This window comes from Pinus tabuliformis, chromosome 2_1 (genome assembly GCF_031772625.1).
Source record: "Pinus tabuliformis cultivar Carrire ecotype Pingquan chromosome 2_1, CPIR1, whole genome shotgun sequence".
Taxonomy (NCBI): domain Eukaryota; kingdom Viridiplantae; phylum Streptophyta; class Pinopsida; order Pinales; family Pinaceae; genus Pinus; species Pinus tabuliformis.
Genome location: NC_142299.1, coordinates 161,848,260 through 161,868,775, shown reverse-complemented (window position 1 = coordinate 161,868,775; position 20,516 = coordinate 161,848,260). Strand labels below are relative to the sequence as shown.

The following is a 20,516-nucleotide window of genomic DNA, read 5'->3' as shown; positions in this document are numbered from 1 at the left end:
TGCTAAAGATCCATAGACTCATCTAATGAGTAATTTGATGATCAGTGTGGTTTTGTTTTTTAAACTTTGAAATGTATATATGAAGCTTGGATGTTTTGTTATAGCTACATAGCCAATACAAAATATACATGATGTTTTGAAGTTTTGTTATAGCTACATAGCCAATAAAAAAATTAAAAACAATCAGACTTATATAACCTTGCTAGTCACTCTCAAAGTTTTTAAATTTTAGATAGTTTATAATACAATATTTTCAATAAGCAGAAAAAGACATTTAATCCTCTTAATATAAATGTAAAACTTACCTATTTTTTAAAATGGAATAGGAAAAAACTACTAAACTTAAAAATAATAAAATATCTAAAATAACATTTAACCATAAACCTACTAAACTAGTTTTGTTTTATTTAATTCATCTAGTAATATATTTTTATGTACTTTTTACTAAATATCGAAATTATATTCTATATATTCTAGTTTTGTTTTTTAATTCACTTAATTTTTATGTGCTTTTTACTGAATAAGGAAATTATATTTTATATATTCTAGTTCTGTTTTTTAATTCTTTTAGTAATATATTTCTATGTACTAAAAAAATGAAATTTAGTTCATGATGTGAAAACGGAATAATTCTATTTTTTTTTATGCCGACTCCAAATGCTTTTCTTTATTTACATAATAATTAGAATACACAAAAGATGACGAGCTTGGACCTTTTTATTTTTTTCTTTTCCTTTTATTTTAAAGAAAGTCATGTAGTTACTACTTATTTTCTAATACCTACGTGGGGAAGTTGGGTATTCTATCTCAAGGAAACTAGCTTTAGGGTTTAAGAAATATGGCTACAGAAATTCGGCCTGCTGTGGATCAAGTGTGTGGAAAGTGGAGATCTGGCATCACAGAAGCCCATCAGAAAATTAATATTGTATTATGTGTATGTCTTGTTTTTCTACTTTCGTACATAGCAGTTTCAAGATCCGGAGACATTTTCACACCAGGCTTTTGGTTTACATCAAAAATCAACCCGCTTTCGGTGAGGTTATTAATTTATCATCATTTTTTTCTCAATATGCATGCATTTGTAAACATTCATTCATGATAAACATCAAAATATCTGGGTTGTAACAGAAACCAGTGAAGCACCCTCTGCTCAGCAATAATGCAGACGAACTGGAGATTGCTCTGACGAAGGCTTCCATGCCAAACAAGACACTGATCATGACAGCAGCGAATACAGCATGGATGGAGCCCAACGGCCTCATTGACTTGTTACTGGAAAGCTTTCGTATTGGGGAGGGAACACAGGAACTTCTGGATTATCTCCTCATTGTTGCGTTAGATGAGAGGGCCTTCAACCGTTGCAAAGAAATACATCCCCATTGCTATGAGTTGAGGACAGAAGGGGTTGATTTTTCAGGCGAAAAAAGATTCATGACGAAGGATTATGTGAAGATCACTCAGAGAAAAATAGAATTCTTGAAGGATGTGGTAGAGCACGGATTCAGTTTCGTCTTCACTGTAAGTTTACCAAACCTTAGCCAGACCTTGTGAGCTACATAGATTTAGTTGTTTGGCATCTGACATTTTAATTTAGTTGCCTAGGGATGCCACTATTGAAGATGGGATTTTTTATTCCTATTTACTTTACATTTTCATAAATTGATTAAGTTTGTTATTTCCAACTTATTTTTTCTATTGGAATATATGCCAATATTAGGTTTTAGGAATATTCTAAAGTCTGATGTTGCCAGAAACAAAATAATTGTTTGATCCTCTTTTAAATATAAGAGTTTAGAATATTTCCAAAATCTACTAACAATGTAAAAATCTCAAAAATTATAAAAGTTTATGGGAGATTTTTCGGCGTAAATCACATGATATTTCATTTGTCGACGCTTTTCGAACCAATCAGTGTGGTTCATCCTCAGGGCGATGAACCACACTGATTGGTTCGAAACGCGTCAACAAATAAAATATCATATGATTTATACTAAAAAATCTCTCATAAATTTGTTATGAATCACATAAGCCTCAATTCAACAATTATAAAAATGGTAAAAAAATTATAATACTAACATTTTTATATAATTTTTATATAATGTTGTGCAGGATGCAGATATAGTATGGCTCCGAAATCCATTCAAAAGGTTCTCAAGGGAGGCAGATTTCCAAATTTCTTGTGATACATGCGACTATGGCCCTACCGACCTCAGAAACTTCCCAAATACAGGCTTTGCATTTGTTCGTTCCAATCAGCAAACAATCAGGTTGTACAACTTATGGTATCACTTCACCCAGCGCTATCCTGGGAGACATGATCAAGATGCATTCAACGCCATGAAGTTCTCAAAAGAGTTTGCCAACATTGGCATAAAGCCACTGCACCTTGATGCAGCGTACTTTAGTGGGTTCTGTGACACAAGAGCGACATTAGAGTATGTGTGCACTATGCATGCTAATTGTTGTAAAGGTTTAAAGGCCAAGACTCACGACCTGAGAGCAACTCTTGAAGAATGGATGTTATATAGGTTAGATGTTGGAAGAAGAAGTGAAATGCACTGGAGGTCTCGAGATGAATGCATGCGGTCACTCAGGTAACATTCTTAGTGAAATCGGCATCACATGCGAATTTACAAAGCAATTTTGGAATTCGATGCTTGTGTTATACGTTTGAAGTCTTTGATAATTGTTAAAATATTTGTAATCTAGTGGTGACATTTTGATGGTAGTAATTTTAAATGATGGCACATGATGGTTTGTAGTCATTATTATTTTATTATTGAGAGATCATAGATATATTTATATATTTTATTTTATTTTATTAATAATTGATTATGATATGGTTATGAAATCAGTGATGAATATTGATATTTTGTTGGCTATTTATTTACTCAGCACAGAAATATTATTGATAATGGTTTTTTTAAGAGGATTTACTTAATGGTTTTATAATATGATTTAATTCATTTAATTATGTAATGATATATAACATAGGGATATCTTTGATGATGATTTAATTATTTTAACTATGTAATTGATATTATATACAATTGTGAAATAACATACTTCTCAATGTATTTCATGTTACAATGTTAGTGATCTATGATAATGATGATGCATATACATTAATATTATGGAAAAATTAATATTAATAATAATGGCTCTTAATATTTAGTTTTTTTAAAGGATGATTCTCTCATACATATTATACATAATGGCTTCATAACATTTGGTTAACTTTGATGATGATTTAACTCATTTAACTATGTAATTGATATCTAACATTTGGATGTAGTTGATGATGATTTAATTCTTTTAACTATGTAATTGATATATAACATTTGGTTTTTTTTTATGGCTAAATTATTTTAACTATGTAAATTGATATATAAGATTTGGTTATATGATGATTTAATTTTTTTAACTATGTAATTGATATTATATGTGTGTGTGAGAAATAGAGTTTTTTTTTGAGGTACTTTATATTACAATGTTATTTATTTATGATAATGATGATGATGCATACATATTGATATTTTGGAAGAACTAATACAAGGAAACGCACATGGAACATTGATTACTCAATGAGGATGACCACCATATCCTATAGCTTAGGAAGCCTTTGGCAAGGGGGGAAATTGAGAAAATGGTATCTAAAGCAAACTTGAGTACAAAGGCAAAAGAAAAAGAGGTGTAACTTATTTTACCTTATTCTTCATACTTGTAAATTCATCTTATTTTACCTCATGCAATTGATATATAACATTTGGTTATCTTTGATGATGATTTAATTCTTTCAACTATGTAATTGATTTTGTATACAGTTGTGAAATAATATACTTTGATGTACTTCATGTTACAATGTTATTGATTGGGTTGAGAGGCACTTTACAACCCATTATCGGGTAGATCGTAAACATGTAAACCTAAAGTAAATGTAAACATAAACATAAACGTAAATGTAAATGTTAACATTTAACATTTTGCCCTATTTAGAATTCAATCTAATTATTATTATGTATAAACATAATATAAATTTAAAATATAAAGAGGTTTATGAATACTCAAAAAAGAGCTATGGTAAATAAATAAAAATATAAATAAACCATGGTAAATAATTAAGACCCTTTTTTATATTTAGTAGGATAAATAAATACAAATTTAAATAAAGTAGAGGTATGGTAAATAAATAAAACCTATTTTTATAATCCTATTTGTTTACTTTTTCAGTGTAAATGTTGGTTTATAATCCTATTTTCTTACTTGCATTAGATGCATTGATTTGAGTGTAAATTTTGGTTTATAATCCTATTTGCTTACTTGCCATTAGACGCATTGATTTGACTGTAAATGTTGATTTCAAATCTTATTTGTTTGCTTTTATTAGATGCATTGATTTTATTGTAAATGTTGTTTTCTAATATTATTTAATTGTTTGCATTAGTTGCACTGATTTCAGTTTAGATGTTGATTTCTGATTTGATGTAATTGGATGTATGATGGTACATTAATTTTAAAGTGATTTGATTAACATTGTGCATTGATTTCAGTGTAAGAAAAAAATTTATTGACAATGTACATTGATTTTTGTGTTATAGTAATTCAACCTAATAATATTGCAGAGAAAGATAGACAAGATATGATGTTTACTACAATATATTGAGCTAAATATTTAAATATTTTACGATTTAACCTATCATTTTCATATAATCGAAATGAAAATATGACAATCGATATGAAAAGATGACAAAAGTAACAAGGTGACAATAAGAATAATAGAAGAAAATAGTTTGAGATTAACCACAATGAAGACTATTTGTAGTTGACTATATTCGTATTATTCACATTTTCTATCATTCAACACTATTACATTGTCCCTTGACATTCAAAATTTATATTTCATCATTTTTCATCGTTAAAGTTATTATCATCACAACAAACTGAGGTAACTAAGAAAATTTAAAATTAAAATGACCAAATTAATCTGAGACATATTTAGCATATTTAAAATGATTATGTTAATATTAGATGAATTTACATATTATTGATAAAATTAATCATGTGTTTGTTAGGTTTTCTTTGGCCGTACATGACTGAAACCAACCTAGATCCATCTTAACTCCAAATCTATCAAGCGCCGAGAAGGATCAAATATGTCTAGGTGCAAACCTCTCCTCAAGTTTTTTCACTCAAAAAAGAGGTTTGCACCTCGAGAGATGTGATCCCTCTCAGCGCTTGATAGATCCGAAGTTAAGATGGATATTTTATGATAATGATGATGATGCATAACATTGATATTTTGGAAAAATTAATACAAGGAAATGCCTAGGGAAGGTTGATGCCTCAATGCGAATAACCGCCATATTCTAGAGTTATAGGAAGCCCCTTTGGAAAGGGAAAAAAGTTGAGAAAATGGCATCTAAAGTAAACTTGAGTAAAAAGGTGAGAGAAAAGTGTCCTAGCCCAATTTGCTTGCATAATAAAGGGGAAGGCCAAGAGCCAAACATTGGGATGATGTCATATTGTCCATTCTACTCTTAGTGGACAAAAGGTTGGGAGTGCATTGCCCATTGATGGGCTACTAAGGCTCATTTTTTCTTGGGTACTTGTATTATTCTTTTGGGCCCTTGGGATGCCATGATCAACTGTGACTATGTGCACCAAGAGAAATTGTGGCAGTAAGATCATTACAAATGGGTGCTATTACTTAGAGAAGTCATGATCACAAGGGGTGCAAGTGGTAGAAAGACCCTTCCACACCATACCTTGTGAAGTTTTGGGAGTGTTGTAGAATAGGAACCTCCACTACACTAAGTTTAATCGTGTTATTCCTTTGGGAACTATGCACTACACGTAAATATTTTTATATGACTCTACAACTTCCTCACCTCATTGAGCTTGATCCTTGCTCAAGGGAAAACACTTGTGAAGGTAGTTGTATTGGTTGGATGTAAAATTGTCCCTTGTGTGATTCCTTTATGTTTATTGATAATTGAATCATAGGAAATTGTAGAGAACTATTGGCTCAAGAATTTGGCTTTAGTGAGCTAAGGGTATAGGTGCTTGTTATCATGTTTTAATTGTGCATTTTTGGTTATATTGATTAAAACATACAAAACGAAATTGATTTTGTACTAAATGAAAAACATAAAACTATATATATGTATATATATGTATATATATATCTATATATATATATATATATATATATATATATATATATATATATATATATATATATATATATATATATATATATATATATATATATATATATAGATATATCATGTTTCATTTGTGCGTTGTTGGTTATATTGATTAAAACGTAGATATGCTTTATGGTTTCATGGCATGCCTAGTATCCTATGTGTTTATTACATGTTTAGGTTCTCAAAGGAAACTCATACAACAAGGAATTAGATCAAACATGTAATGAAACTTCTCCCAACAACCATAGCCTCACACACAATAACATCCTTCATTTCCATTATTGAAACCCTTATCTTTTCAAAAATCATTAGTGGAAATATAGAAACGCATTATTGTATATCATTTAAAAAAATATATAACAACTACATTAATTTCAAAGAGAAGAAAAATTACATATGTTAAAGTGTTCATATATATATATGTGTGTGTGTGTGTGTGTATGTTGCATAATAAAAGTCGTAAAACCTAGTAACACTCTCATGCAAATCTAAAATTAGGCAATTGTTATCACAATAAATCCTAATAGCACTTAAACACCCTAAATCTCGACTCCCCCCTTTTGCACCACTACATGCCAATTCATTTTCTCAAAAGATGAACAAGAAAACATGTAAATGAAAATGTAATGAGACAATGTAAATTAAAGGATAGCTTGCTACCTTCCTTTCAACATGACCCTTGAACCTCTTAATCACATAACCTCCTACAAACTACCATTGCATCATTTTTTCAAATAGAAAATTGTTTGTGTGTGTGTGTGTTTTGAATTTTTTTCTAACAAAATATGCATTGTAGTTGGACACGAAGAGTCACTATAATTAAAAAAAGAAAAAAAAACTTGATATCATAAAAGAGTTTGTAGAAACATTTCAAACCAATTAAAAAAAATCAACCATGTCATTGCTTCTACCTATTGAACTACATTCAAATTTAATAATAAGAAATCTAATAAAATATTCAACTACAATAATCTACAGCACATTCAGTTATTTGTGGGAATGTATTCCATCATTGGTGACAATGCCTCAAAACTCTCATTCTAACTTTTTCATCAAAGGGTGACTTAATCATTCCTATGCCATGGTGGCAACATATTTCAAACCTCACTTATCTCATAATAAGTTGTAAACAAGGATATCATGAAATGGTTTCATTGTCTAATCATATGGGGTAGTGCAATCCTTGTCTCATATTCCCGACATCATAGCTCATTTGGAAACATCTACATTGTGTTCCTAATGCTCTATGAAGGATGAGAATATCTAGTAATTATTTATTCAAGGGTGCTTTATAATTGAGAAAATTGAGTATTTCCTTATCAATTAAACCTTGAGATCATCAATTTCCTCCTACCAATTTGAAGTAACCCATACAAACAAAAAAGGTTTCCAACTATAACACATTAACATGAACATGTGATCATCTCTCCTCTCATGTAGTATTTCACTAAGAAAAGGTAAACCAAAGATTTTTTCTAAAGAAAGTAGGTAAGGGAAGCAAATAATGTGTTGCACAGTGAAAGTCCAAATGCATAGAACTAAAACTCATATTGATTTATTAATTCTTTCATACAATGAATTAATTATTTTAATGATGTAGAGTAGATGTGATTGGCTTGAGATCTAAATGGGGGGATATTGTGTTACATGCACCATTAATATGTTGCATCCCAATTGTCTAAAGCATCATCACATTTTTATTTTTCCTCAATGCAATGAGGTAAGGATAGGAGGAAAGTTAATTTTTCTATATCTTAGATCACCCTTTAACCATTATATCATTTGTATTCCTTGATTCAAGCAGGATTGGCCACTAGGTGACTCTAAATTTATGATTTCCACATTACTACGACACCACTTTCCTCTACATTTATGATATGTAATTGCTCCTCCCTAGCACTCGAGAGTTTACATCCTCATCTTACCTAAATATGAAACCTTGTCAACAATAACAAAAATTGATACTATCAAACATGGAACACAAGGATAGGTCTCAAATATAACTCTTGTTGAAGAGGGAATTTAATATATTATTTTGATGAGGGTGGATATTATTTCTTATATGTGGGGAGCTATGAACCGTAATTACACATTATTATAGACTTATTTCATTGTGGTGGATCATCAAATGTAACATATATTGTCTAAAGTTCCATACCCATTAAGAAAGGAAAAGTTTAGGAAATAATATGTGTAGTTTGTCGAATTATCCCAAATAGATTCATTAATTGAAAACGAATAATCATCCAAATTTATCTTGGTTCAAATACCTTCACTTATAAGAAACAAGATATTTTTCTACAAAACATATCAAGTTATTATAAATAAATAAATAAATACTTTTGCAAAAAAAGGGTTTAAATATTTATATGTCATCTTTTGAGAATTATAAAGGTTCACTAAAGTTTCTACACTTAAAATTAAATGATGTGCCCTTAAAATTTACTCTGCCATCACAGTTGATGCTAGGTCATTTGTATGTTGAGCCCCATTTGAATCACTAAACCACACATTGTCAGACTTGAAATTTGGTGTTTATTTTCATTTAAAATTTGATGTTTTTAAGTTCTTGAATGATAACTTTTATCATCTCTAAGAAATTTTTGGAAGAGAATTTGAAGTTGTTGGCAACTTTGTATTGGCATTGATGTCGGAAATGATCTACTAAGGTAGTGATTGGCAAGACCCTAATATGCCTATATAATGGCTATATTATGGAGGATAGTCTCAGTATGAAGGATCTAATATTAAAGGTGTGATGATTGATGATGCAAGGAAACTATCAAAGAGGATTCATTTGAATAATTTTAGTGATATCATCATTTACGTTGGTTTGTCTTATCAAGTTTGCGTAATTACATAAAGCTGTATTGAACAAAAATTCCTAACTTATGCTAGGTTTCCAACTATAGTTTGCATATATTGCTAGAAATGGAAAATAAATGGTGCCTCAAAAACCATGTTTGTCACCAGTGGTCTTCTCCTATGGTTTTGATGTTGAATTGATTCCCATCAGATATACCACAATAAATTCCCTTAGTATTTCGAGTGGTTAGCTTGATTTGGTCACCAATTGATTTGTATAAATTGTCAGATCTAACATCAAAGGGATGAAACATTGGAGTGATCACATGTGTGTTTTTGTTCTAAAGACTATGGTTCACTTTTTATAAAGGTTTTGGCTTTTTTTTGTTCTGGCATAGGTATTTCTATATGATTAATCGACCCAGGTTTTCTTTGTTCAGTGGTTGCTTAATAATCTATTTTCTTTGTGCGATGAGGATTTTTCTAAGAACTTGCATTTTCGATCTGAGGGTAGTATGACCAATTGCTGACTCGGTTATCGTATTATCTCCAATTTGGTGTGATGTGATGTGTAGAAGTAAAAGTTCAAAGCATGGAATCATTATGATGTGTTGATGATGGGCTAATCATATCGATTTGATCTATTGACTGTGTTTTGGCATGAAGGATAGTTCGATGTTGGTATGTGATGAAAATGGTTGATTATTGGTGTCGAAAATTGTGTATGTAAGGTGTAATCACAAGTTCTGACCTAGGGAAATCTATGATTAAAAATCTGAGGTAGTGACCTAATGTGCATAATCTATGGGTGTGGACCGTTGTTCCCATCTCACGTGTTGGAGTGTATGACTATTTTAATAATGATTAAAGCAAGGTCATGATTCGATGCATAGTTCTGATATAATTGTATGTTCTAAATACAACAGTGTGTTCTAGTATAATGCATCACTAATGATCACTTAGTAATGATATAATTTCCTTGTTCTTGTTAAATTTTCGGTAGCTCAGAAGATATTTCCGAGAGGAGGACAAACCATTATTAAAAATAGCAACAAGAAATTCCAATTTAATTTGTCCTTGAATTAAATTGTGAATTAAATTGAAATTCGAGTTGGAAGTCTATCTAGAGTCATGTAGAGTGATCCCTAAATTTTAGGGGCCCATGTTGAGTTCTTTTGAGTTGTAATTAGATAACTCAGTCTAACTGCGTTATAGTTAGTTAAACTAGTTCAAATTGTTGGAGGAACTAGTAGGAGGTCTAGTAGTGGAGTAGTGCATTAGTGCATCACCAATACCACACTAGTTAATGGAAGAGTCACTCATAACTAACTTATTCATATCAGTTCAAAGGAAGACCTAGTTGATATTAGAGTTCAGGGACAATGTACTATCAGTTGTATAATTTTCTGAATTTTATAGATGGTGCATGCAATCAGTTGAGGACCTATGTTTGGATTGCACAGTTATGGAGAGTGGATTTCCCAATTAAATAAAGGCTAATATCTCATAAATTATGCAAGGAAGTAGGGGCTTGGAAAGAAGAAAAATGGCTAAGTTTTGGCTTGATCTGGCTTGTGAGGCAGAGAGATACATTATACTAGTGCAGGAATTGTTCGAGTTGAACAAGCATTGTATTTTCTTCTCAGATCTTCTAGTTAATGTAATATAGATAGTTGGGGTTTTTAGCAGTTTCTTTCCCTGGAGAAATATTGTGTTATGTGTGATTGCTATTCTTCCTTATTACTTATATTTTTCATCGATCAATTTTGGTTTCTGCTACAGAGTGGAGTAGATTTTTGTCTTGTGTTTTAGATCGAGCTTGTGTGGGTGGATGTTGCCTAGTAGGGCCGATAGTAGTACACTGTGTGGGACCACCCCATAGTAGGAAGGGTGGCCTAGCATATCACATAGATTGTTGAATCTACTAGTGAACATCTACATGGTATTGAAGCTAAAGATAGTATAGAAGAGGAGAATTCAATTTTGTTGTGCAAGTGAAATAGAATTTGCAGTTCATACTTCAAAATCAGCATAATGAATTTCTATGGTTTGAGACTTGAGTATGCCTTGGAGGGCAGCTCAAATTACATAACTTGGAAGGATAGGGCGAAGGCGGTGTTGGAAGACAATGGACTTAAGAAATTTATAGATCATGACAATCCTAAGCCACCAACATTAGATGCTAAAAATCTGGCTGAATCGAGAAAGTGTGTGGAAAAATCAAGAAGGATTATCCTGGAAGGAGTTTGAGATCACATTGTCTCGAGTCTCCACAGTAAGGAAACTCCATTTGCAATGTGGAAGAAATTGATGAACCTATTTCAAAATATCAATGACCACAGGAAGTTGGCAATGAAGGACAAACTCAGAAAGATCAAGATGGAGAAGGGTGACACAATTCTGAAGTACTAGACCAAGTTCACTCATTTTCATGATGAGCTTTCTAGTGCCGGGATTATTGTTTCCTGGTCTAGAAGGATCTTGTCAGTCCAGCATGAGCAGAGTCTTTAGTGGTTCAAAGTCGAAGTGGTCTTTAAATGATCATAATCGATGAGGTCTTGAGCTTTATCAACTTCTCCAATATTCATCATCAGCATTCAGTTTCCGGTATCTTCAGCTTCGATAGTAATGTTTATGGTTCACGTTGTCCGGTGTTGATTTTTAGTTCCGCCGGTAATTTCAATGGGTGATATGGTTCATCATGTTTGAAGGATATGGTTTTGTACCTAGTTGTCGACATGTGTTTGTCATCAGTTCCGTCGGGGTTTAGTTGTTGACAAATGTCACCTTTTCACGAAGAGGTGTACATGGGTATTTGTATCAAAATCAAAGTGATGCATTTTTCAGCCATGGTGTAAATACATTGCATTGTAAAAACTTTATAACAAAAACCCACAGTCCCTAACCGCAGGTATTAACCGTAGCGGGACCATGACAATGAGCACATGTGAGCAGGTAGCAGTTAACGGTTAAAATTGTGACCACTGTGGATCAATGGTAACTGTAGTAGAGGTATTACATGTGAATGGGAGGTTCACCGCATCATCAGCTAACCGTGGCGTTGAAAGAGCATTCAGGTGGAGGCAACATTACCGTAGCAGGTTTGTAGCATTTGAACACATCAACCTCAAACCGGCAGGGAGCATCCATCGGGTGGCAGCCTACGGTTACACTGCAGCTGTTTACATGGAAATAGTCACTTTTTCGGCGTAGTTAGCATGACCACCAACGGTTTGTTATAACCTAAAGTTTATTTTTGGGTTTTTCATTGAGTTTTGGTCTATTTTAATTAAACCACCATGTGACTAAGTACTAAGATGTCCTCTAGTGATAAGATTGAGACCACGTGATGGTTAATGCTCAACCAAATGCTATGTTTTTCCATGGAAGCTCGAAACTAAACCTTCAACTCTATAAATTCATCCTTTTACTCATGGAGAATCAAGGAGTGATTTTAGAGTTTTGTATGTAGGTTCTAGAGGACATAGGCAGTTTTGTTTTCAGTGTAATAGGAGCATCCAAAGTCAGAATTGGGAACCGTGATAGGTGTTGGAAAGCTAATTCAGAGAGATTTCTTGTGACAGTGACCAGAAGTTTCTGTGTGCACAATCAATCTAGTTAATTTGCTGTGTAATCGACCTCCTCGGATTCAATCCCAATAAAGTAGACACCCATCTTGAAAGTGGACCCAAAGACGTAGTCCATTAGGGATGAACTTTGTAGTTAATCTTGTTATCTGGTATTGCTTTGTTTTTGTTGTTTTTCATTTCTATTTGCATCTTACTTATGTTTCAATTCTTTCATCAATTCATTCCTTTTCAATCAGTTCTCACGGTTAAATCACTTCAAGTTAACATTCGGTTCACTAATGGCATTAATCAATTCTACTTCAGTTTAATGTATGGTCATTTCAGATCATATAATTTGGTATCAAAGCAGGTTGTGTTAGTAGAATTTTGCCAGTGAATGTTAACCAGCTCAAGGTTGCGATGTGGAGAAGGGACTCTTAAAGAAGGTGATCTAGAGATTGGAAAGCGAAGAGTCGCTCATAAGGTGATCATGATAGGATCTAATGTAGGTGAAACTCTTGAAACTAAGATGAGAGAGGAACAATTTCAGCAAGAATTCTTGAGTATGCAGCAGATGTTGGGAGAAATCTATGAAGATAAGAAGGTGAGAGATGCAACTTATTCTTCAAAGACATCGAAGAAGGACAAGGGTAAAGGAAAGGCTGATAAACCTCCATCCTCTCCATCATCATCATCATCATCATCTTCTTCTTCTTCTTCTTCTTCCTATTCAAAATCTGAAACATAAAAGAAACCTAAGAAAAAATCTCTTTTGAAACCTGATGTAAAATTTGAGTTACCTATTTATGATGGCAAAATGAATCCTGAAAAGTTAGATAACTAGATTAAGCAATTAGAAGTGTATTTTTGTATTCAAAACATTTCTGATGATAAAACGAAAATTCTGTTAGCTACACTTAGAATGGCGGGAACATCTTTAATCTGGTGGGAAAGTAAAACTCAAATATATGTAAAGCAGAAAGGTAAAGTCATCTCTTCATGGTCTAAGTTTTTAAAATCTCTTAGGAAACAATTCTACCTTTTAGGGTACGTGCAGCAAGTTGTTATTGATTGGCAACACTTGAGGTAAGGTAAAGGGCGGAGCGTGCAAGAGTTTACTCAGGAGTTCAAAAAGAAAGCATTGGCGCTTGGTATTTCATTAGATACAACTTTATTAAAGTACATCGACATTTTACATTCATATTTGCAGCATACATTATTGATGTTTAATCCTAATGATGTTGATGAATTGTGTGTTCAAGCCATACATATTGAATCAGGTGGCAGACCATTCAAGTTTTCACCACAATCATCAAAAGAGTTGGAAATCAAGAATTCCAATGACAGAAAGAGGAAGAACAATTTGATGGGAAAGAAATTAGCGACAACTCAAAAGGAAAGACCTACTTGTTCTCATTGCCAAAGAGTCGGTCATGATGAATCTAGGTGTTGGAAACTTCATTCCGAACTTAAGCCAAAGAAGTTCCTTAAGGAGAAGGATGAAAAGAAATAAAATGCAGCAATCCAACAAGATATAGGCTCCAATTCAAGTGAAGAAAGGAGGATTACTGCCATAGTTTTGACAGGTAAAACTTTTGACACTGTTTCAAGTTCTAATATTACTGCATCTTCATCAAACATAAATCCTTCAAATGAGGATAAAAGAGTTGAACTATTTCACATAAGGATAACTTCTAAGAACACAAAGATAGATATAATGTTTGAAAGTGGATCACAGGAAAATTTAATATCTGAACATTTAGTTAAGAACTTGGGTTTGGAGACATGGAATCATGCAAGACCTTACCCAATATGTTGGTTGAATAAATCAACTCAAATAAAAGTGACAAAGCAGTGTCGATTAAAATTTTCCATTACAACTAATTACATTGATGAAGTGGAATTAGATGTGATTCTAGTAGACATATGTGGAGTTGTCTTAGGAAGTCCTTATCTTTATGACCATGATGCAATGTTTTATAGGAGAGAAAATAAATATCACCTTAAGAAAGATGGGGTTGAATTTATTATCAGGGCACATAAAAGTAGAACTCACTTGAATTTAGTTGTCTCTAATCAAATGAAGCGATTAATAATTTCAAATAAGATATTTGTACTCATGTGTGTAAAATAATAACATAGGAATTGACATGATGTTTGTTCAGGTTATGAGTCTCAGTTTAAAGATAGTTTGGTCAAAAAGGTAGAAACTTTTTCAGTTCTATTTAAAGAACCCAAAAAACTTACTCAAGTAGGGAATACAACATGAGTTACAGTTGATGCCCAAAGTTCCTCTTCCTAATGTCAAAATGTATCATTTCAGTCCAAGTTTGGGAGTTATAAGTTACAGGGAGGCAAGTCAGTATTGGGAAAAGTCAGTGTTACATTTTTCTTGTATTGTATCACCATTTCATGTCTCAAATAGTTTTGAAGCCTCTTTTCAAGTGGAGAGGAAACCTATTTGTTTTCATATCAAAGCCTTTTCTAAAGCAATGTCAAAGCATTTGGTACATAAAAGGGAAACTTATGCATTAAGGGAAAGTGTTAATCAATGGAGACATCATTTAATGAGTGAGGAAACAACGATTCAAACAAATCAATGGCCACTTCAATACTTTCAAAATCAAACTAAGTTGCAGTAGTTTTCACACTACAGTTTGATGGGTTTATTGCAGCAATTTCACTTAGTAATCAGGAATCCAGAAAGCATATCAAGTCAAGTAGCTGGTATGAGGTCAAGAATGTCTTTGAATGTTTCTGTTATTCCGCAAAATAGATTGTTAGTACATGTCAATAGTATTGAACAATATCCTATAGAGACTATTTTCAAAGATGTTTATGAATCACTAATTCATGGTACTTCATGGAAAGAAGTCAATTGCCATGTTCATAATAGGTTGTTTAATCATCTTCGCAAGTTGTGCATACTGTAGATGGATGGAACAATTCATAGATTCAAAATGTGCCATGATTAGCATCATCAGGGTCATCAATTTCAGGTGGTTGATCGAATGTATTGGTACATCATTAGGGCAAGGTGGAGAGTGAGGGAGATCTAACCTCACCTGCTATTTGTCTAGTCAAACTTTTGTGGTCCAAAAGCTTTCAGGTGAAAAGGATTGATCCAAGAGGATCTTATCAGTCCAGCATGAGCAGAGTCTTTAGTGCTTCAAATTCAAAGTGGTCTTTAAATGATCATAATTAATGAGGTCTTGAACTTTATCAACTTGGCCAATATTCTTCATCAGCATTCAGTTTCCAGTATCTTCAACTTCGACAATGATGTTTATGGTTCAGGTTGCTTGGTGTTGATTTTCAATTTCGCCAGTAATTTCAATGGGTGATATGGTTCATGATGTTCGAAGGATGTGGTTTTGTACTTGGTTGTCGACATGTGTTTGTCGTCAGTTCCACTGGGGTTTGGTTCTCGACATGTGTTTGTTCATGCGATGTTGACAAATGTCTCTTTGTGATGAAGAGGTGTACATGGGTTTTTGTATCAAAATCAAAGTGATGCATTAACCTAAGTACTAGTCCTAAAAATAAATCTAAGTCCTAAACCTAGCACATCTAAACCCATTAACCTATATAAAAAAAAAAACATGCATTACAAAATGAATTAAACCTAAATTCTAAAACTTTCATCCATGGTGTAAATACATTGCATTGTAAAAACTTTATAACAAAAAACCAAAGTCCCTAACCGCAAGTATTAACCGCAACGGGGCCACGACAATGAGCAAATGTCAGCAAGTAGTAGTTAATGGTTACAGTGGCGACCACAGTGGATCAGTGGTAACTATAGTGGAGGTATTACATGTGAACATGAGGTTCACCACACCGTCAGCTAACCATGGCATTGAAATAGCAGTCAGGTGGAGGTAACACTACTGTAGCGGGTTTGTTGCATGTGAACACGTCAACCACAACTGAAACTGCCAGGGAGCAGCCGTCGGGTGGCAGCCTGCGATTAGACCGCAGTTGTTCACATGGAATTAGTCACTTTTTCCGTGCATTTAGCGTGAGTGCTAGAAGGTTTTTATAACCTAAAGTTTATTTTTCTATTTTTTGTTGAGTTTTGGTTTATTTTAATTAGACCACCATGTGACTAGGTACTAAGATGTCCTCTAGTGATAAGACTGAGACCGCATGATGGTTAATTCTCAACCAAATGTTATGTTTGGCCATGGAAGCTCGAAACTGAACCTTTAACTCTATAAATTCATCCTTTTACTCATGGAGAATCAAGGAGTGATTTTAGAGTTTTGTGTACAGATTCTGGAGGACATAGGAAGTTTTGTTTTCAGTGTAACAGGAGCATCCAGAGTCAGAATTGGGAACCGTGATATGCGTTGTAAAGCTAACTCAAAGAGCTTTCTTGTGATAGTGACCAGAAGTGCCTGCCTGCATAATAAGTCTGGTTAATTTTCTATGTAATCGACCTACTTAGATTAAATCCTAATAAAGTGGACGCCCATCTTGAAAGCGGACCCGGAGACGTAGTCCATCAGGGACAAACTCCATAATCAATATTGTTGTCTGGTATCACTTTGTTTTTTCTTCTTTTCACTTCTGTTTGCATCTTACTTATGTTTCAATTATGTCATCAATTCATGCATTTTTCATTAGTTCTCACAGTTAAAGAACTTTAAGTTAACATTCGGTTCACTGTTGACATTAATCAATTCTACATCAGTTTAATGTATGTTCATTTCAGATCATATAATTTGGTGTCAAAGCAGGTTGTGTTAGTAGAATTTTTCCAGTGAACGTTAACCAACTCAAGGTCGTGACGTGGAGAAGGGACTCTTAAAGAAGGCGATTCAGAGATTGGAAAGCGAAGATTCACTCATAAGTTGATCATGAGAAGATCTAATGCAAGTGAAACTACTGAAACTAAGATGAGTGAGGAACAGTTTCAACAACCATTCTTGAGTATGCAATAGATGTTGGGAGAACTCTACGAAGATAAGAAAGTGAGAGATGTAGCTTCTTCTTCAAAGACAACGAGGACAAGGGTAAAGGAAAGGTTGATAAACCTCCATCCTCTCCATCATCATCATCTTCTTCTTCTTCTAGTTCAAAATCTAAAACATAAAAGAAACCTAAGAAAACATCTCTTTTGAAACTTGATGTAAAATTTGAGTTACCTATTTATGATAGCGAAATGAATCCTGAAAAAGTTAGATAACTGGATTAAGCAGTTAGAAGTGTATTTTCGTATTCAAAACATTTCTGATGATAAAAGGAAAATTTAGCTAGCTAGACTTAGAATGGGGGGAATAGATTTAATCTGGTGGGAAAGTAAAACTCAAATAGATGTAAAGTGGAAAGGTAAAGTCATCTCTTTATGGTCTAAGTTTTTAAATGCTCTTAGGAAATAATTCTACCCTTAAGGGTACATGCAGCAAGTTGTTATTGATTGGCAACACTTGAGGCAAGGCAAAGGGCAGAGTGTGCAAGAATTTACTCATGAGTTCAAAAAGAAAGCATTGGCTCTTGGTATTACATTCGATACATGTGAAACTTTATTAAAGTACATTGGAAGTTTACATTCATATTTGCAACCTACATTGTTGATGTTTAATCCTGATGATTTTGATGAAGTGTGTGTTTAAGCCATACATATTGAATCAGGTGGTAGGACATTCAAGTTTTCACCACAATCATCCAAAGAGTTGGAAATCAAGGATTCCAATGACAGAAAGAGGAAGAACAATTCGAAGGGAAGGAAATCAGTGACAGCTCAGAAGGAAATACCTACTTGTTCTCATTTCCATAGAGTCGGTCATGGTGAATCTAGGTGTTGCAAACTTCATCCCAAACTTAAGCCAAATAATTTCCTTAAGGAGAAGGATGAAAAGAAAGCAAATGCAGCAATCCAACAAGATCTAGGCTCTGATTCAAGTGATGAAAGGAGGATTACTCCCATAGTTTCGATAAGCAAAAATTCTAATACTGGTTCAAGTTCTAATACTACTTCACCTTCATAAAACATAAATCCTTCAAATTAGGATAAAAGAGTTGAACTATTTCACATAAGGATAACTTATAAGCACACAAAGATAGATACAATGTTTGACAGTGGATCACAAGAAAATTTAATATCTAAACATTTAGTTAAGAACTTGGGTTTGGAGACACAGAATCATCCAAGAACTTACCCATTAGGTTAGCTAAATAAATCAACTCAGATAAAAGTCACAAAGAAGTGTCAATTAAAATTTTCCATTACAGCTAATTACGTTGATGAAGTGGAATTAGATGTGGTTCCAATAGACATATGTGGAGTTGTCTTAGGAAGTCCTTATCTTTATGATCGTGATGCAATGTTTTATAGGATAGAGCATAAATATCACCTTAAGGGTTGAATTTATTGTCAGGGAAGATAAAAGTAAAACTCACTTAAATTTAGTTGTTGCTAATCAAATGAAGCGATTAATAAGTTCAAATAAGAGATTTGTACTCATGTGTGTAAAATAAAAACATAAGAATCGACATGATGTTTGTTCAGGTTGTGAGTCTCAGTTTAAAGATAGTTTGGTCAAGAAGGTAGAAATTGTTTCAGTTCTATTTAAAGAACCAAAACATCTTACTCATAAGCAGGGAATACAACATGAGTTACAGTTGATGCCCAAACTTCCTCTTCCTAATGTCAAAATGTATCATTTCAGTCCAAGTTTGAGAGTTATAAGTTATGGGAGGCAGGTTAGTATTGGGGAAAGTTAATGTTACATTTCTCTTGTATTGTATCACCATTTCATGTCTCAAATAGTTTTGAAGCCTCTTTTCAAGTGGAGAGGAAACCTGTTTGTTTTCATATCAAAGCCTTTTCTAAAGCAGTGTCAAAGTATCCAGTACATAAAATGGAAGCTTATGCATTAAGGGAAAGTGTTAATCAATGGAGACATCATTTAATGAATGAGGAAATAGTGATTCAAACAAATAAACAACCACTTCAATACTTTCAAAATCAAACAAAGTTGCAGCAGTTTTCACACTACAGTTTGATGGGTTTATTGCAGCAAGTTCACTTAGTAATTAGGAATCCAGAAAGTATCTCAAGTCAAGTAGCTGGTATGAGGTCAAGAATGTATTTGAATGTTTCTGTTATTCCACAAAATAGATTTTTAATACATGTCAATAACATTGAACAATATCCTGTAGAGATTATTTTCAAAGATGTTTATGAATCATTAATTCATGGTACTTCATGGAAATAAGTCAACTGCCATGTTCATAATAGGTTGTTTAACCATCTTCGCAAGTTGTGCATACTGCAGATGGATGGAACAATTCACAGATTCAAAATGTGCCATGATCAACATCATCAGGGTCATCACTTTCAGGTGGTTGATTGAATGTATTGGTACATCATCAGGGCAAGGTGGAGAGTGAGGGAGATCTACCCTCACCTGCTATCTGTCTAGTCAAACTTTTATGGTCCAAAATCTTTCAAGTGGAGAGGATTGATCCAGGAGGATCTCGTCAGTCCAACATGAGCGGAGTATTCAGTGGTTCAAAGTCGAAGTGGTCTTTAAATGATCATAATCGATGAGGTCTTGAGCTTTATCAACTTGGCCAGTATTCGTCGTCATCATTTAGTTTCCAGTATCTTCAACTTCGACAGTGATGTTTATGGTTCAGGTTATCTGGTGTTGATTTTTAGTTCCGCCGGTAATGTCAATGAGTGATATGGTTCATGATGTTCGAAGGATATGGTTTTGTACCTAGTTGTCGACATGTGTTTGTCATCAGTTCCACTGGGGTTTGGTTGTCGACATGTGTTTGTCGTCATGTGATGTTGACAAATGTCGCTTTGTGATGAAGAGGTGTACATGGGTTTTTGTATCAAAATCAAAGTGATGCATTAACATAAGTACTAGTCCTAAAAATAAACCCAAGTCCTAAAGCCTAATACATCTAAACCCAT

The 20,516-nt window shown here is 33.4% G+C and overlaps 1 protein-coding gene across 1 annotated transcript in view; it reads left to right on the top strand.

The window, feature by feature from the left end:
- Positions 1-838: 838 nt before the first annotated feature.
- The window catches only part of LOC149199228 (uncharacterized protein At4g15970-like), a 30,188-nt gene continuing 10,510 nt past the window's right edge, over positions 839-20,516 (top strand). Inside the window, exons 1-3 of the mRNA XM_089400496.1 lie at positions 839-934; positions 1,129-1,518; positions 2,110-2,594. Coding sequence (XP_089256622.1) covers positions 839-934; positions 1,129-1,518; positions 2,110-2,594 — 971 coding nt within the window. The remainder of the gene's footprint in view (positions 935-1,128; positions 1,519-2,109; positions 2,595-20,516) is intronic.